The sequence below is a fragment of the Cetorhinus maximus genome, unplaced genomic scaffold (assembly GCF_964194155.1).
Source record: "Cetorhinus maximus unplaced genomic scaffold, sCetMax3.hap1.1 HAP1_SCAFFOLD_184, whole genome shotgun sequence".
NCBI classification, from domain to species: Eukaryota; Metazoa; Chordata; class Chondrichthyes; order Lamniformes; family Cetorhinidae; genus Cetorhinus; species Cetorhinus maximus.
Genome location: NW_027596165.1, coordinates 570,193 through 585,182, shown reverse-complemented (window position 1 = coordinate 585,182; position 14,990 = coordinate 570,193). Strand labels below are relative to the sequence as shown.

The window sequence follows — 14,990 nt, the reverse complement described above, 5'->3', positions numbered from 1 at the left end:
CAGTTCACTGGGGAGCACTCCTGCCTCTAGAATCAAAAGGTTGTATGGTTAAGTCCCGCTTCAAAGACTTGAGCATGACATCCAGTTTGACACTCCTGGTGCTGCTCTTTGGCATGCTGCTACATCAGGAAATGCCACACCCACAGAAAGGCTAATATGGCTTTGCAGAAGCAGGACTTCGAGATGTACAGACCTGACCATGGCCACTTAATATCTTTCTTTAAAAGCCTGTTGTTTAAGGCCCACCAGATATTCAGAAGCTTCTTGGTCTCAGGGTAAAGCTTCGACAGCAATAATGTCTACTCCAGGACAGGGAGGCAATGGGACTGGTCCTGCACACACGACTTTGGGTCCAGGGACTGTGACATCGCAACAGTCACAAAGCCATCATGGCCATTCCCTAAACTCAGGGGGAAGGGAGAAACCTTCAGATTGGAGGTCAGCAGGATTCCAGACGGACTCGGTCAGTGGGATGAAGCACTCAGAACAGATTTACCAGTGAGCAGAGGGATGGTGCCACCAACACACCCAAAGTATCTGTGGAAGGCTGAGTCCGGCCTGCATAAGCATATCCCCGTCTCTCGGACATCAGTTAAAGGAGCTTGTACCAATTTCTTCAGATTCGGAACAGGCCGGGCTTACTGTTCGACAGCCAGGAAGGTGGTCACTTTCAGGGAAAGGAGGGCAGTGGACAGTGAGATCAGGAGTAAGCTAGATGTTTTGCTACTGAGAAGGAGGATGACCAGGAAATTGTCCTACCAGCCTTAGCTCAGCACTGCATATGAAAACAACCAGTGGCGCAGAATCAGCGTAGCGAGGTTTGCTTTCATCAGAGTGAGATGGAGATCCTGGAAAATCCATTACAGTCAGGGTAACAACATCACTGAAGGACCCAAACCAGCCTTTAAGAAGTGCTGACTAATTAAAGGGCTATTTGCCTCCCCATTTTTATAGACTCTGCTCTACAACCCTCTGAGATCTCTGCACTCCTGTAGTTCCAGCCTCTTTCTTGCCCCATTTTCAGCACTCTAGTAATGGTGGCCATGCCTTCAGCTGCCTGGATCCTAAGCTCTGGAATTCCCTCCCTAAATAACTCCGCCTCTCTATCCTGCGTTAAGATGCTCCTTAAAAAAAAAGCTCCTTGGCCAAGCTGTCGGTGCCTATTCAAATATAAGACCCTAAGACATATGAGCAGAAGTAGGCCATTCAGCCCATCAAGTCTGCTCTGTCATTCAATGAGATCATGGCTGAGCTGATAATTGTCAACTCCACTTTCCTGCCTTTTCCCCATAATCCTTGATTCCCTTACTGCTTAAAAACCTGTCCATCTCAGCCTTGAATATACTTAACGACCCAACTTCTACAGCCCTCTGTGGTAAATAATTCCACAGATTAACTACCCTCTGAGAAAAGAAATTCCTCCTCATCTCTGTTTTAAATAGGTGACTCCTTACTCTGAGATTATGCCCCGCTGGTCCTAGACTCTCCCACAAGGGGAAACAACCTCTCAGCATCTACCATGTCAAGTCCCCGAAAAATCTTATATGTTTCAATAAAGTCACCTCTCATTCTTCTAAACTCCAATGAGTTTAGGCCCAATCTACTCAATCTCTCCATATAAAAAAACCCCTTCATACCCGGAATCAATCTAGTGAACCTTCTCTGGACTGCCTCTAATGCCATTATATCTTTCCTTAGATAAAGGGACCAAAACTGTTCACAGTATTCTAGGTGTGGCCTAACTAGTGCCTTGTATAGTTTTAGCAAGACTTCCCTATTTTTATACTCCATTCCCTTTGAAATAAAGGCCAACATTCCATTTGCCTTCCCTATAACCTGTTGAACTTGTATGTTAGCTTTTTTGGATTCATGCACAAGGACCCCAAATCCCTCTGTGCTGCAGCCTTCTGCAGTCTTTCTCCATTTAAATAATATTCAGCTCTTTTATTCTTCTTGCCAAAGTGCATAACCTCACATTTTCCCACATTATTCTATTTGCCACTTTTTTACCCACTCACTTAACCTGTCTATATCCCTCTGTCGACTCTGTCATCCTCACCACTTGCCTTCCCACCTATTTTTGTATCATCTACAAAGTTGGTGATAGTACATTCACTTCCCTCATCCAAGTCATTAATATATATTGTAAATAATTGTGGCCCCAGCACTGATCCCTGTGGCATTCCGCTAATTACAGGTTGCCATCCCGAAAATGCCCCCCTTATCCCAACTCTCTGTTTTCTATTAGTTAGCCAATCCTCTATCCATGCTAATATACTACCCCCAACACCATGGGCTCTTATCTTATTAAGTAGCCTTACATGTGGTACCTTATTGAACGCCTTTTGGAAATCCAAATATATTACACCTACTGGTTTCCTTTTATCTACCCTGCTTTTTACCTTACCTTCTCAAATAATTCTAATAAATTTGTCAGGCATGATTTCCCCTTCATGAAGCCATGCTGACTCTGCTTGATTGGATTAGTAATTCTAAATGCTCTGCTATAACATCCTTTATAATAGACTTTAACATTTCCCCAATGACAGATGTTAAGCTAACTGGCCTATAGTTATCTGTTTTTGTCCCCCTCCCTTTTTGAATAAGGGTATTACATTGGCAGTTTTCCAATCCTCTGGGACTTTTCCAAAATCTAAGGATTCTTAGAAGATTATTACCAGTGCATCCACTATCTCTGTAGCTACTTCCTTTAATATCCTAGGATGCAACCCATCAGGTTCGGGTGACTTATTGGCCTTTGGCCCCATTAGTTTCCCTAGTACTTTTGCTCTGGTGATAGTTATTGTCTTAATTTCCTCCCCTTCTTTTGCCCCTTGATTATTTAGTATTGGAATGCTGTTAGTGTCTTCTACCGTGAAGACTGTGCAAAGTATTTATCCAACTCAACTACCATTTCCTGGTTCCCCATTATTAGTTCCCCAGCCTCATTCTGTAAGGGGCCTATGTTCACTTTGGTCTCTCTTCCTTTTTATATATTTAAAGAAGCTCTTACTGTCCATTTTTATATTACTCGCTAGTTTACCCTCAACGTTTATTTTCTCCCTCTTCATTTTTTTGGTCATCTTTTGTTGGTTTTTAAAACTTTCCCTATCCTCTGGCTTACTTTTAATCTTTGCTACACTGTATGTCTTTTCTTCTAATTTGATACTATCCTTAACTTCCTTGGTTAACCATGGTTCGTTTATCCCCTTCCTTGAATCCTTCTTCCTCACTGGGATATATCTTTGTTGTGAGTCATGAACTATTTTCTTAAACATCTGCCATTGTTCATCAACTGTTTTTTCTGATAAAATCCTATCGCAGTCCACTCCAAACAACTCGAACCTCATTCCTTTGTAATTACCCTTATTTAAGTTTAACACAGTTGTTTCTGACCCAAGTTTCTCACTCTTAAACTGAATGCTAAATTCTACCATATTATGGTCACTGTTTCCTAGGGTATGGAGATCATTTATTAAACCTGCCTCATTACACATTACCAGATACAAAATAGCCTGATCCCTGGTTGGATCCACAACATATTGTCCTAAGAAACTGTCCCGAATACACTCTATGAACTCTTGCTTGTGGATACCTCTGCCAATTTGATTTTCCCAATCTACGTGAAGATTAAAGTCACCTATGATTAATGTACTGCCTTTTTTACATGCCCTCATTATCTCCTGATTAATTCTCTGTCCTGCAGTATAGCTACTGTTTGGTGGCCTATAGACTATTCCCACCAGTGCCTTCCTCCCCTTGTTATTTCTTACCTCCACCCCGATGGCTTATATATCTTCTGATCCAAGATCCCTTCTTGTGATTGTACTTATTACATCTCGTACTAACAAAGCTACCCCACCACCCTTTCCTTCCTGCCTGTCCTTTTGAAAAGTCACATACCCCTGAGTATTTAGTTCCCAGCTTTGATCTCCTTTTAAACACATCTCCTTAATTAGATCATGGCTGATCAACTCCAACTACCCACCTTGGTTCTATAACCCTCAATACCCTTTGTCATAAAATCTATCAATCTCAGTTTTGAAATTTTCAATTGACTTCCAGCCTCGGCAGTTTTTTTCTGGGGGAGGAAGTTTGAGATTGTGACTACCCTTTGTGTGAAGAAATGCTTCCCTCATCTTACCTCTGAATCATATTATTAACTTGTGAATTTTTGGTCAGAGCATACCTATGTCAGTAAATGTTCTATGTGTACAAAAATGTTATATACACTGTGTGAAGTTTATCTATTAGTACATGAGGTACTGGTACACTGGAAGAAAATGTAGTTTCCTCTCTGTCTGTGCTGAGGGTCCACTGTCTAACCCATGAACTTCAGTTACAGATTATTTCTTGCAGCTTGTTTATACCTTCTTGCTTTTCAGAACAATGTGTAAGTTTTTGTTTTCCTCTGTTAGCCCCCATATTCTACAGTTAAGTCAAATGATTATGCATTCAGAACACAAGAATGTGTGTTGCTGCTATTGGGATCTTGCTGTGTTGTGCATTGGCATAATTCACTGACATAACAACAGTGAATACAATTTAAAGGTAATTCCCTTAAGGTGAAGTATTTGGGATGCCCTGAAGGTGAGATGGACACAAGTGCATTTTTTTATTTCTTTCAAAAGTTGGGGGTGTAAAAGGCCAGTGGGTCAATGGAATCCCATTCCTTTTGGAAACAAACCATGACAGTCTTGTAGGGTGAAAAATCAACCAATTTATTTTAGGTCAATGAAATAGTGTAAACTTTCATCCTCTTCTAACAAATCCATAAGAATTACACTGGATTTCCCCAGTGTCATCAACAACAAAGTATTTTTAAATGGGTACAATTAATAAGAAAAACATAAATTAATATTTCCTTTTAACAAATCAAAAGGGAAGATAAAACAAAATTATACTATTAATAGGGACATCTTTCAAATATTTCAGTCATTGTAGTGTTGAAGTTACCAGAATTCAAGAGTTGATTTTTATTGAGGTCAAACTTCCCTTCCAGAAAAACCATTAGATTTGCACTGTGACTCCCACAGATCTTAATACATTGGTTGTAGGACTAGGATAATAGGTTTTAAAAAGTGTGATGCATTCACCTTAAATTCATTGGTCTACAATTTTAGCAATGGTTACCCTATTTAAAACACATAGGTTGAACAAACTGACTAACACCTTCTTTAATGTTCTTCAGTATCAACCTTTCTTTGATAACATTCCTGTGAAGTGCTATCGTTAAAGGTGCTATATTATTGCTAGTGGAAGTTATTAGTATGGGGGAAGGGAAGAATTTCAAACAAATATGTTATACCCCATTATGTAGCTGTGGCTCAGTTGGTAGCACTCTTGCCTCTGGGTTCAATTCCCATTCCAGGGCTTGAGTGTGGTACTGAAGGAACACTGTCAGAGGTGAGGTGTTAAACCTAGGTCCTACTTGTTCAGGTGGATGTAGAAAAATCCCATGGTGCTATTTTGAAGACGAGCAGGGGAGTTATCCCTGGTGTCCTGGTCAATATCTATGCAGAAGCAAAGGTCTGATTTTATTCCCCCTCCAAGCTTCTTCTGCTCCAGCCAACACTTTGTTCCTCTGTTCCATTCCCCTTGCCCACCAACCTACTATTTTTAGTGGACAGTTTTTGAGTTCAAGGCTGCCCACAAGGAAGCAAGGGCATGTTGATGGGAGAAAAAGTTAACCCAAGCTCCAAAGTACAAATGAAGCAACTCTGTTAAAGCTGTGTGCCAATATTAGTAGTAAAGTCATTTTTGCTTGTGTTATGGGGAGGAGAAAAGCTTCGAGTTTGAATTGTGCCACTTCCTTTCTCTTCCTGGAAAGTAAGAGGAGGCAATTCTTCCCAATTAAACGGGTTCCCATCTGCCCTCCCAGGTGGACATAAAAAGGTCCTATAGCCACTATTTGGAAGAAGAGCAGTGGAGATCTCCCTGGTGGCCCTTTCAATGTATATCCAGCAACCAGCATCACTACAGATTACCTGGTCATTTATCACATTGCTGTTTGTGGCATCTTCCTGTGCACAAATTGTCTGCCGTGTTTCCTATATTATGACAATGACTGCACTTCAAAGGAACTTTGTTGGCTGTAAAGCACTTTGCATGTCCTGAGCTTAAGAAAGGCGCGATAGAAATGCAAGTTCTTTCTTTTTGCTTGGGATTCAACATTGAATACTGGCAAGCTATTCAGAGCCAAGCTGACCGGGCTCTCTTCTGGCATCCAAATATGCAAGGGGTGAAGAAGAGTCATACGGACTCGAAACGTTAACACTGTCTTTCTCTCCACAGATGCTGTCAGACCTGCTAAGTTTTTCCAGCAATTTGTGTTTACAATTCCCATTCCAGGGTGGAAATCGCCCTCGCTGCTGGAGGGACATTTCAATGCCTGTCCACAATGTGGTGGATTGACGTCAGATTATAAACGCCAGTAAATGTTCTTAGACTGTCCGTATAGCGTGAAAAAGAAATCTTTAGAACCCAATCCTGATAAACTTTACAAGAAAAAAATCTTCAATACTCGATTAAAACCACAATAACCCGGATTTATTGAAAATGCAGATTTCTCGTGTGACAGGAAGTGCCCCGTAACCCATTAACGTCTGTAAACCACTTTTTAAAAAATCACTGCAAGTTAAAATCTTAATTCTGCGTTTAACTAAGTACACAAACTAATAATAAGAACTGGAAATCGCCCCGTGAACATTGTTTGCTATCGGAAGAACCTCGCTTTATGAACAGCTTTTTCACCCCTTTTCCATTTTACTAATGTAGCCCTGGTGTATCAACATGGTTATTGTTGCTTTTCGTTCTAGAGCTTTGACCATTTCTACTGTTTAACCAGTGGAAAGAAAATTAAAATATCATTATGAAACAAATTTGGGTATAGTTTTTTTTTAAATTACAAATAAAAGTAGGCAGGGCGTTGTGCAACAGTAATATTTCATTGCAGTTCAGTTAAGCTAATATTCCTGAAGTGATCACACTCTTGTCATTCAAACTGTATATTTCCGTCAGTTTGAGGTCTCTTTTTGCGATGCCTCGAGTCACTCCATGTGTAATTTTCAGTCACAAAATGTTAAAACAGAAACATTCACCTGAGAGAAATATTCCGAATATTAACATTTCAGTAACCTGGTATTCAATAGGAACAAACCTTTGGCTAAACGAGTTTTGACACACCACCTGTACATCCCAGTATTTTTTTCAAAATATAGATAAATATTCCATCATAATATTCCCTCCCTAACAGCACTGTGGGTGTACCTACACCACAGGGACTGCAGCGGTTCAAGAAGGCAGCTCACCACCACCTTCTCAAGGGGCAATTAGGGATGGGCAACAAATGCTGGCCCAGCCAGTTACACTCACATCCCGTGAAAGAATGAAAAAAAAAATAAGTAAGCCTTGTTTCAATCAATAAAGTGAACCCTGATACCGATTCCACTCAGGATAAGACATGATATGCAGCCTGTTTTAGAGAGGGATGTATAGGATGGAATACACACTCTGCAGTATGTTACGTGCAGAAAAAACAGACAATCTGTCAACTTTTATGTCTACTCCCTCTCAACAATCATTCTGTCAGTAACAGAAAATGATAAATACTGAAGAGGTGAAATATCGCCACATTTCAATATATTCCACGTGATTAACATAATCGGCATCGGAGGAAAACTCTACTGGTTGGAGTTATCCCTCACAAAAAAGGATGGTTGTGGTTGGCCAATCATCTGCCCCAAGACAGGAGTTCCTCAGGGTAGTGTCCTCGCCCGAACACCTTCAGCTGCTTCATCAATGACCTTCCTTCCATCATGAGGTCAGAAGTGGAGATGTTCGTTGATGATTGCAGGGTGTTCAGCACCATTCGCGACTGAAGCAGTCCATGTCCAAATGCAGCAAGACCTGGACAACATTCAGGTTTGGGTTGATAAGTGGCAAGTAACATTTATGCCACTTAAATGCCAGGCAATGATCATCTTTAACAAGAAAGAATCCAATTAGCTCCCCTTAACACTCACTGGCATTACCATTGTCACATTCTCCACCATGAATATCCTGGGGTCACCATTGACCAGAAAGTTAACTGGACCAGCCATATAAATGCAACATGAGCAGGTCAGAGGCTGGGAATTTTGTGCTGAGTAACTCTCCTCTTGACTCCCCAAAGCCTGTCCACCATCTACAAGGCACAAGTCAGGGGTGTGATGGAATACTGTCCACTTGCCTGGATGAGTGCAGCTCCCACAACATTCAAGAAACTCAACACCATTCAGGACAAAGCTTCCTGCTCCCATTCACCATCTTAAACATTCATTCCCTCCACCACTGACACACAGTGGCAGCAGTGTGTACTGCCTACATTCTACAATATGCACTGCAGCAGCTTGACAAGGTTCCTTCAACAGCACCTTCCAAACCCTGACCTCTACCACCTAGAAAAACAAGGGCAGCAGCCACATGGGAGCATCATCACCTGCATGTTCCCCTCCAAGCCACACACCATCCTGACTTGAAACTGTTACTCGGTCAAAATTCTGGAGCTGCTTCCCTAAAAGAACCCTGGGAACATTCTACCCACACAGACTCCAGTTGTTCAAGAAGGTGGACTAAAGGCTGGGGTGTGGGACTAAACATGACTGCTCTTTCAGAGGAGGAGGAGAAGGTTTAAAGGAGGAAATTCCAGATCAGGGGTTTGGGGGTGCATGTGCATAGATCTTTAGAAGATGGCAAGACATATTACAAGCGTGGTCAGCAAAGCACATGAGACCGTGGGATTCATAAATAGAGGTATTGAGTACAAAAGCTGAACCTTTATAAGGCTCTGGTTAGGCCACAACCAGTTCTGGTCACCACGTTTTAGGAAGGATGTGAAGGTCCTTGAGATGGTGCAGAGGGAGATTTAGCAGAATGGTTTCTGGGTTGAGGTATTTCAGCTACAAGGCAAGGTTGGAGAAACTGGGGGCGTTCTTACTGGAGCAATGGAGATTAAGGGGAGATTTGATTGAGGTGTAGAGATAGAGATGATGACAGGTTTAGATAAGGTACGCTAAAGAAAAAAATTGTTCACATTAGTCTGATGGTTCAAGCGCTAGGGGACACAGATTTAAGGTCTTGGGCAAGAGATGCAGAGGGAATGTGAGGAAGAACTTTTTTACACAGCGAGTGGTACTGACCTGGAACTTGCTGCCCACGAGGGTGGTGGAAGTGGAGATGATCAATGATTCCAAAATGAAATTGGATGGGCACTTGAGAGAAGCAAATTAAGGACTAAAGGGATAGATTGGGGGAATGGGGTGAACTGGATTGCTCTGCAGAGAGCTGGCATGGACTCAATGGGCTGAACGCCCCCCTTCCATACTGTAATGATTCTATGGCTCGAAGGCAGCTCACCGCCATCTTTTCAAGGGCGATTCCTGATGGATAATTAATGCTGGCCTTGCCATTGATGCCCACATCGAGTGAATGCATAACAAAATCTTTAGGGCATAGTTCCAATCTAACTTGCTTTTATGATTGCGTAAAAAGGAATCTAACCTCAGGTATTTGACGTGTTCCTACCTTGTGACCTACTCCATGCTCCGTGCTCCCTGTACTACCTACAGAAGGTGTGTTATTCTGAGCGTTACTCAGCGTATTCTCCCTCTGAGGTAGCTCTTGCTGAACACAAAGTGGCTGCCACGTTTCCTAATTGTAACAATTCAACTTCACGAAGTTCTTCATTGGCTGTAAAGCAGAACTGTTTTAAATGAGAATCTTCCTTTCCCGCTCAGTATCCTGCAGACTGTATACTACAGGATGCACAATCCTGCTTATGCGTCACCCTGTACAAGAAGAAACTGTTGGCCATGCGCTAACGCGCGATAAACGCAATGCACACCTTCTTATGTTACGCGTTTTATGTATCATTCATAACGTTTTGCAAGATCCAACTTACATCTCAACTGCCCTAACCAAACGTCATGAATCTAAAGATGAAGGAGTTTTTCTTGACGCCAGCCAGCCGATGACAGTCACACCGCGATCAAACTCCGGGAGATTCAGTACTTCAGATGAAACCGAATTGACAAGACTTGCAATCAGTGCACTGTAAAATCCTCACCAGCCCTCAGACAGTCCCAGAAAGCTAGCACCCTGCCCCCGAATCGTTGCATTTACACAGTTCCCAGAAGTTCATTGAAATCCGGTTTTATTTGCTCGAGCAAAGTTAAAAGATGTCCCCTCCAAATAGTGATCGATTTAATCTCGTTTGATCAACTCCGTGGGAAGCAAGGCGGTTGATCGGACCTTTTTGCAAATGCAGTGATATGTAAATTAACACATCCCAATGTGGGGAAATCGGGTTTCTTACACAAACTTTTCTAAACATAACTAAACACTAAATCGCAAAACTGACCATCGATGGGAGAAAAACTCTATAAACCTATAAGCAATCTAGGATATTGCAAAGTCTGCAGCATGCAGGGGATTCGATATGAAATCTGGTTGGATGGAAGATGCTCTGATGTTGAAGAGTTGGTGACAGCAGCTTGATATCAATTTTTTAAAAGCAAAATACTGCGGATGCTGGAAATCTGAAATAAATCTAAAGCTTTGAAGAAGACTCATATCGAACTCGAAACGTTAACTCTGTTTCTCTCTCCACAGATGCTGTCAGACCTGCTGAGTGTTTGCAGCATTCTCTGTTTTTATATCAATGTTTTACATCGTTTTCTTCTGCTCTTCCGTGTCCATCTGAACGAGTGTGTTGTCCAATGTCCGCAAGCTGGTCAGATGTTGAGTGTGGAAACCTTTGAGCATCTCAAGGGTTAAAAGCCAATGCACCTTGAGGTCAGAGCCTGAGTGAAGGCGATAAATGTACAGGAGAACGGGGTCACCACTCCAACCTGCGCAATGACTTTAAGACTCACGGAAATGTTGCCCCGGCTGATGATGAGGCAATAACAGAAACCGTACAATCCTCAGTCCCGGTGGGAAGGCTGAACAGTTTTCTTTAGAAAAATAAATCTTAAACTGTAAAAATATTACAAGTATTTAAGCTGGACTGGAACGCACACATCAACGTCAATGTATAGCATGCAGATATTTGGCACAAGGGTTGAGGATAAGATGCCAAATTGCTTTAATTGCAACGACTGTGCAGTTTAACTCTGTTCATGTCGGAACTCACCAGGAAGGACCTGTCGGTGTTTAAGTGGAATAAACAATCCCGTCCATATTGCCACAGTAAGCTGTGTGCCGGATGTGTGCGCTTGTACAGCTGCTCTGGCCGTTGCTGCTACACTGTCGTACAGGTGGGAACTGGGCTGGAGAGATTCTCCCAAAGGGCTCCATTGACTCGTTGCATATGGAGGAGGTAGGGATGGACAAGCGGCTGGCGGCGCCATACATTTGGCCGTTGGCTAAGCAGCAAGTGGACTGGCTGATGGGGAGACGCGGACTGGATCCCGTGTAGGTATAGGGCACAGCGTTAGGGGGCCTGGAATAGAGTGCTCCATTGCAGGCTTGAGTCTGGTAAGCGGTGCCTCCAAAGGTGGTATAAACTGGGGTGATCTCTGAAGGAAAAGTGCTGGGAGGAAGCTGGGTCATATCTGTCCCTGGAGCCAGCTCCCCGTTCAGATTACAGAAACCAAACATCCTGGACTGGCCATTGCTGAACGCCGAGGGCGATGGCGAGTAATGGAGAGGCGCACTGGGAGCAAGTTGGTGAGGGTAGTTGGGATTGATGTTCATATTGGCATAGATGGGTCTTGTGTGAGATTTGCTTACTTGCATTGGAGCGAAGACGCCGGGTTCGTGCAGGTAGGTCGGGAAGGTTGTAACATCTGACCTCTTGAACCTCTTCCTCCTTCTCAAGAAGCTGCCGCTCTCGAACATGTCATCAGCGGCTGGGTCGAGTGCCCAGTAGTTGCCCTTGCCCGGCCGCCCTGGCTCTCGGGGGATCTTGATGAAGCAGTCGTTGAGGGTGAGGTTGTGCCTGATGGAGTTCTGCCATTTCTTGGGGTTCTCGCGGTAGAAGGGGAACCGTTCTGTGATGAACCTGTAGATCCCGCCCAAGGTCAGCTTTCTGTCCAGGGAGTTGGCGATTGCCATAGCGATGAGCGCAATGTAGCTGTAGGGAGGCTTGCCCCTCTGGACGGGACGCTTGCGCCTCCTTCCCCGGGGGAGCTCCCCAGGGCGACAAGGCGCCGAGTTGGCAGTGCAAGCGGCTGACTCCTGCTCTACTTTCACCATTGGCTGGCTCCGATTGACCACACAGCAGGCTGCCGAGGGTGACTGCTGATTCTCGGCTGTCATTCCTGCAACATCACATTGAAACCGGAGAGCGGGTAAAGCAACGCAGGCACCTCAAGCACCTACCTTCCTTCGCACACAGCTGCCGTGCTAATGCGATCCACTCTTAATTCCAGTCAGCAGTCACTCCCCCTGCTAGTCATTTAGATTAGCACACCCATTCTCATATGCCGAGTCCAGAAATGGGATGTGGAGTTTACAGCACAGAGTGTTTAAAATCAATCTTACGCCTTAAAGAAGGAACATTTCCTGTTCACAATCTCCAAATGCCCCACAGCACTTTATAACTAACATGTGCTTAGGACTGGTCGGATTTGCAATGTGGTCTAAATTGTTCTGCGCTGTCCGTCCAAATAAGGTATTTTAGCAGGTACAGAATTCCCTAGATATAACAAGGGGTGGGGGGGAGCATTTGGAGGGGATTGGGGGTTGGGACTGATTGGATAACTCTATTATCAAAGAGCCAAAATAGAAACGATGGGCCGTATGGCCTCCTACTGTGCCATACAATTGGATCATGGAAATGGAAACATAATTATCGCTCCTAAATGTGTCTGGGGTGAATTTCGGATTTAGTTTTAAACCGCTTATAATTAATAAATTTAATAATAAAGACTTATGGTAAACGGGGACAGTCCATTCGTTCGATTTGAATAGGGGTTGTTTTAAAACGAGTTAAAACTCCCCCTTGAAACAGTCGCATCTCCTGGTAGTCACAACATTGAAATGCTCCCCACTGATAAACATTCGATGCATAATATTATTTAACCAAATGTGCAGCTCACAAACATTGGCGAATTTAAAAGCAGCTTTTTCATATTTAACATCTATCACAGTCACTGCAACAGCTATGATCGTAACTGCAACGTTTCGAGTTGGTCGAATTTGAAAGATTTGAGTTAAATAAATATGACCAGGAATCTGCGCGAGACTTATTCATCTCTTTTGCCCCTTTCCAGATGCTACTTCCTCCCGCCTTGTTTCATTTTCATTTCCAAGAAAACCTGTGTATTTTTATTCATTTCAGTACTTCGGCGGCAAAGTGATAGTAATCACGAATAAATACATATAGATATTCATGATTAATATTACCTTGCCGCGAAAGTACTGAAATATATATTTTATATATATATATATTTTTTTTCACCATTAACAAACTCGTAAACTAACTCGATCAATAGCGGCCCCTCAAAGGTACAGGGCTCATAACACATCCAGGGTCAATGAGGCTGATTATAACAACATTTAAACCAAGCTGGCTTTTCTAATAATGAACCGGAGGGATACTGTACTTAAAAAAAAATAAACTAGCTAAAAAAGATTCACCAAGCAAGCGGGCTGGTTTACAGATCTTAGGTCTGGGAAGTTCCTAGAAGATCCCAGAATGAGCATTTGTTGCGTCTCGAACTGGGGTCACCAGAAAACGTGGACATTGATAGAACCATTCTAAACTGAGCCGTGTTAAAATGGAGGCCGGGAAAGGCCACGATGAACGGCCGAGCGACTTCGAAAAAGACCTTACACAGGTGAGCCACAACTTGGGGAAGGTAAGGAACGAATCATTCTCGGACGGTAACGAAAACTGATATTACATATATATATATATATATAAAATAACCTACGGCCTCATTTCATAAAGCTCTCGAAATTTTCAAATTTACTCTGTAAATAGGAGAGGGAAGAATTGGGATTTTTTCCCCGCTGTAACGCAGTTTGCTTGGTCATTCTAAGCCGCAGTCTGTAAGGTTGAAAATCTCTTTCGGACTTCGGCAGGTGATCTTCGCCAACAACTCCCCCCACCCCCATCCCCACTCTCTGTTTCACCGCCTTAACCTGCTTTCTCTGCAAATACACTTAATCCCTCGACCTGCTTATCCAGTCGGGGGAAGGCAGATTGTTGGACAAGAAGACAGAGAGAAAAAAAACCTGCCTGATCTTAACTTAATCTTCAGATTTTTCAACGCGCGATGCGGTTACGAACCGTCCAACCAACTGTTCCATTATTCTGGGTAGGTCAAAGCTTTCATAAACCACTGAGTGAAATTGAATTCACGCGAAAAATCTTTGTTAAAAATCTTTTATACCAAAAGAGAACACACACACACACACACACGTAGTCATCTCAGCAACACGCTCGCTTTAAACGTGTAACACTAGCCTAGGACCTTTACTTTATTCAATGGCAACAATAATATCAATTTGCATTTATGAAACCCACCAATTAATCTAAGAAAACGAGCCGAAGCGCTTTAGGATGGATGTAGTTAAGGGATCCCTGAGCCATAAAGAGGGAGGTTAGAGAGAACCATCCCCAAAGCTTGGTGGTGAAGGTAAGATTCCAGAAGGCTTTTGTTTAAGCGGTTGGACCACATTTGATCGAGTGTGACCTCAAGGAGCCCTAGCAAAACTGGAGTCAATGGGAATCAGGGGGTAAACTCTCTGCTGGTTGGAGTCATACCTAGCACAAAGGAAGAAGGTTGTGGTTGTTGGAGATCAATCATCTCAGCTCCAGGACATCACTGCAGGAGTTCCTCAGGGTAGTGTCATCGGCCCAACCAGAAGTGAGATGTTCACTGATGATTGCACAATGTTCAGCACCATTTGCAACTCCTCAGATACTGAAGCAGTTCATGTCCAAATGCAGCAAGACCTGGACAATATCCAGGCTTGGGCTGACAAGTGGCAAGTAACAT

At 43.1% G+C, this 14,990-nt stretch overlaps 1 protein-coding gene across 1 annotated transcript; it reads right to left on the bottom strand.

Moving 5' to 3' along the window:
• Positions 1–6,527: 6,527 nt before the first annotated feature.
• On the bottom strand, positions 6,528–12,361 carry foxe1 (forkhead box E1). The gene has a single exon (XM_078534983.1). The coding sequence runs from the start codon at positions 12,298–12,300 to the stop codon at positions 11,194–11,196; it is 1,107 nt and encodes a 368-aa protein (XP_078391109.1). The 5' UTR covers positions 12,301–12,361; the 3' UTR covers positions 6,528–11,193.
• Positions 12,362–14,990: the final 2,629 nt, after the last annotated feature.

Excerpts from the sequence above, each read along its gene's own strand:
- foxe1 (XM_078534983.1), bottom strand. The coding sequence starts at position 12,300 with ATGACAGCCGAGAATCAGCAGTCACCCTCGGCAGCCTGCTGTGTGGTC.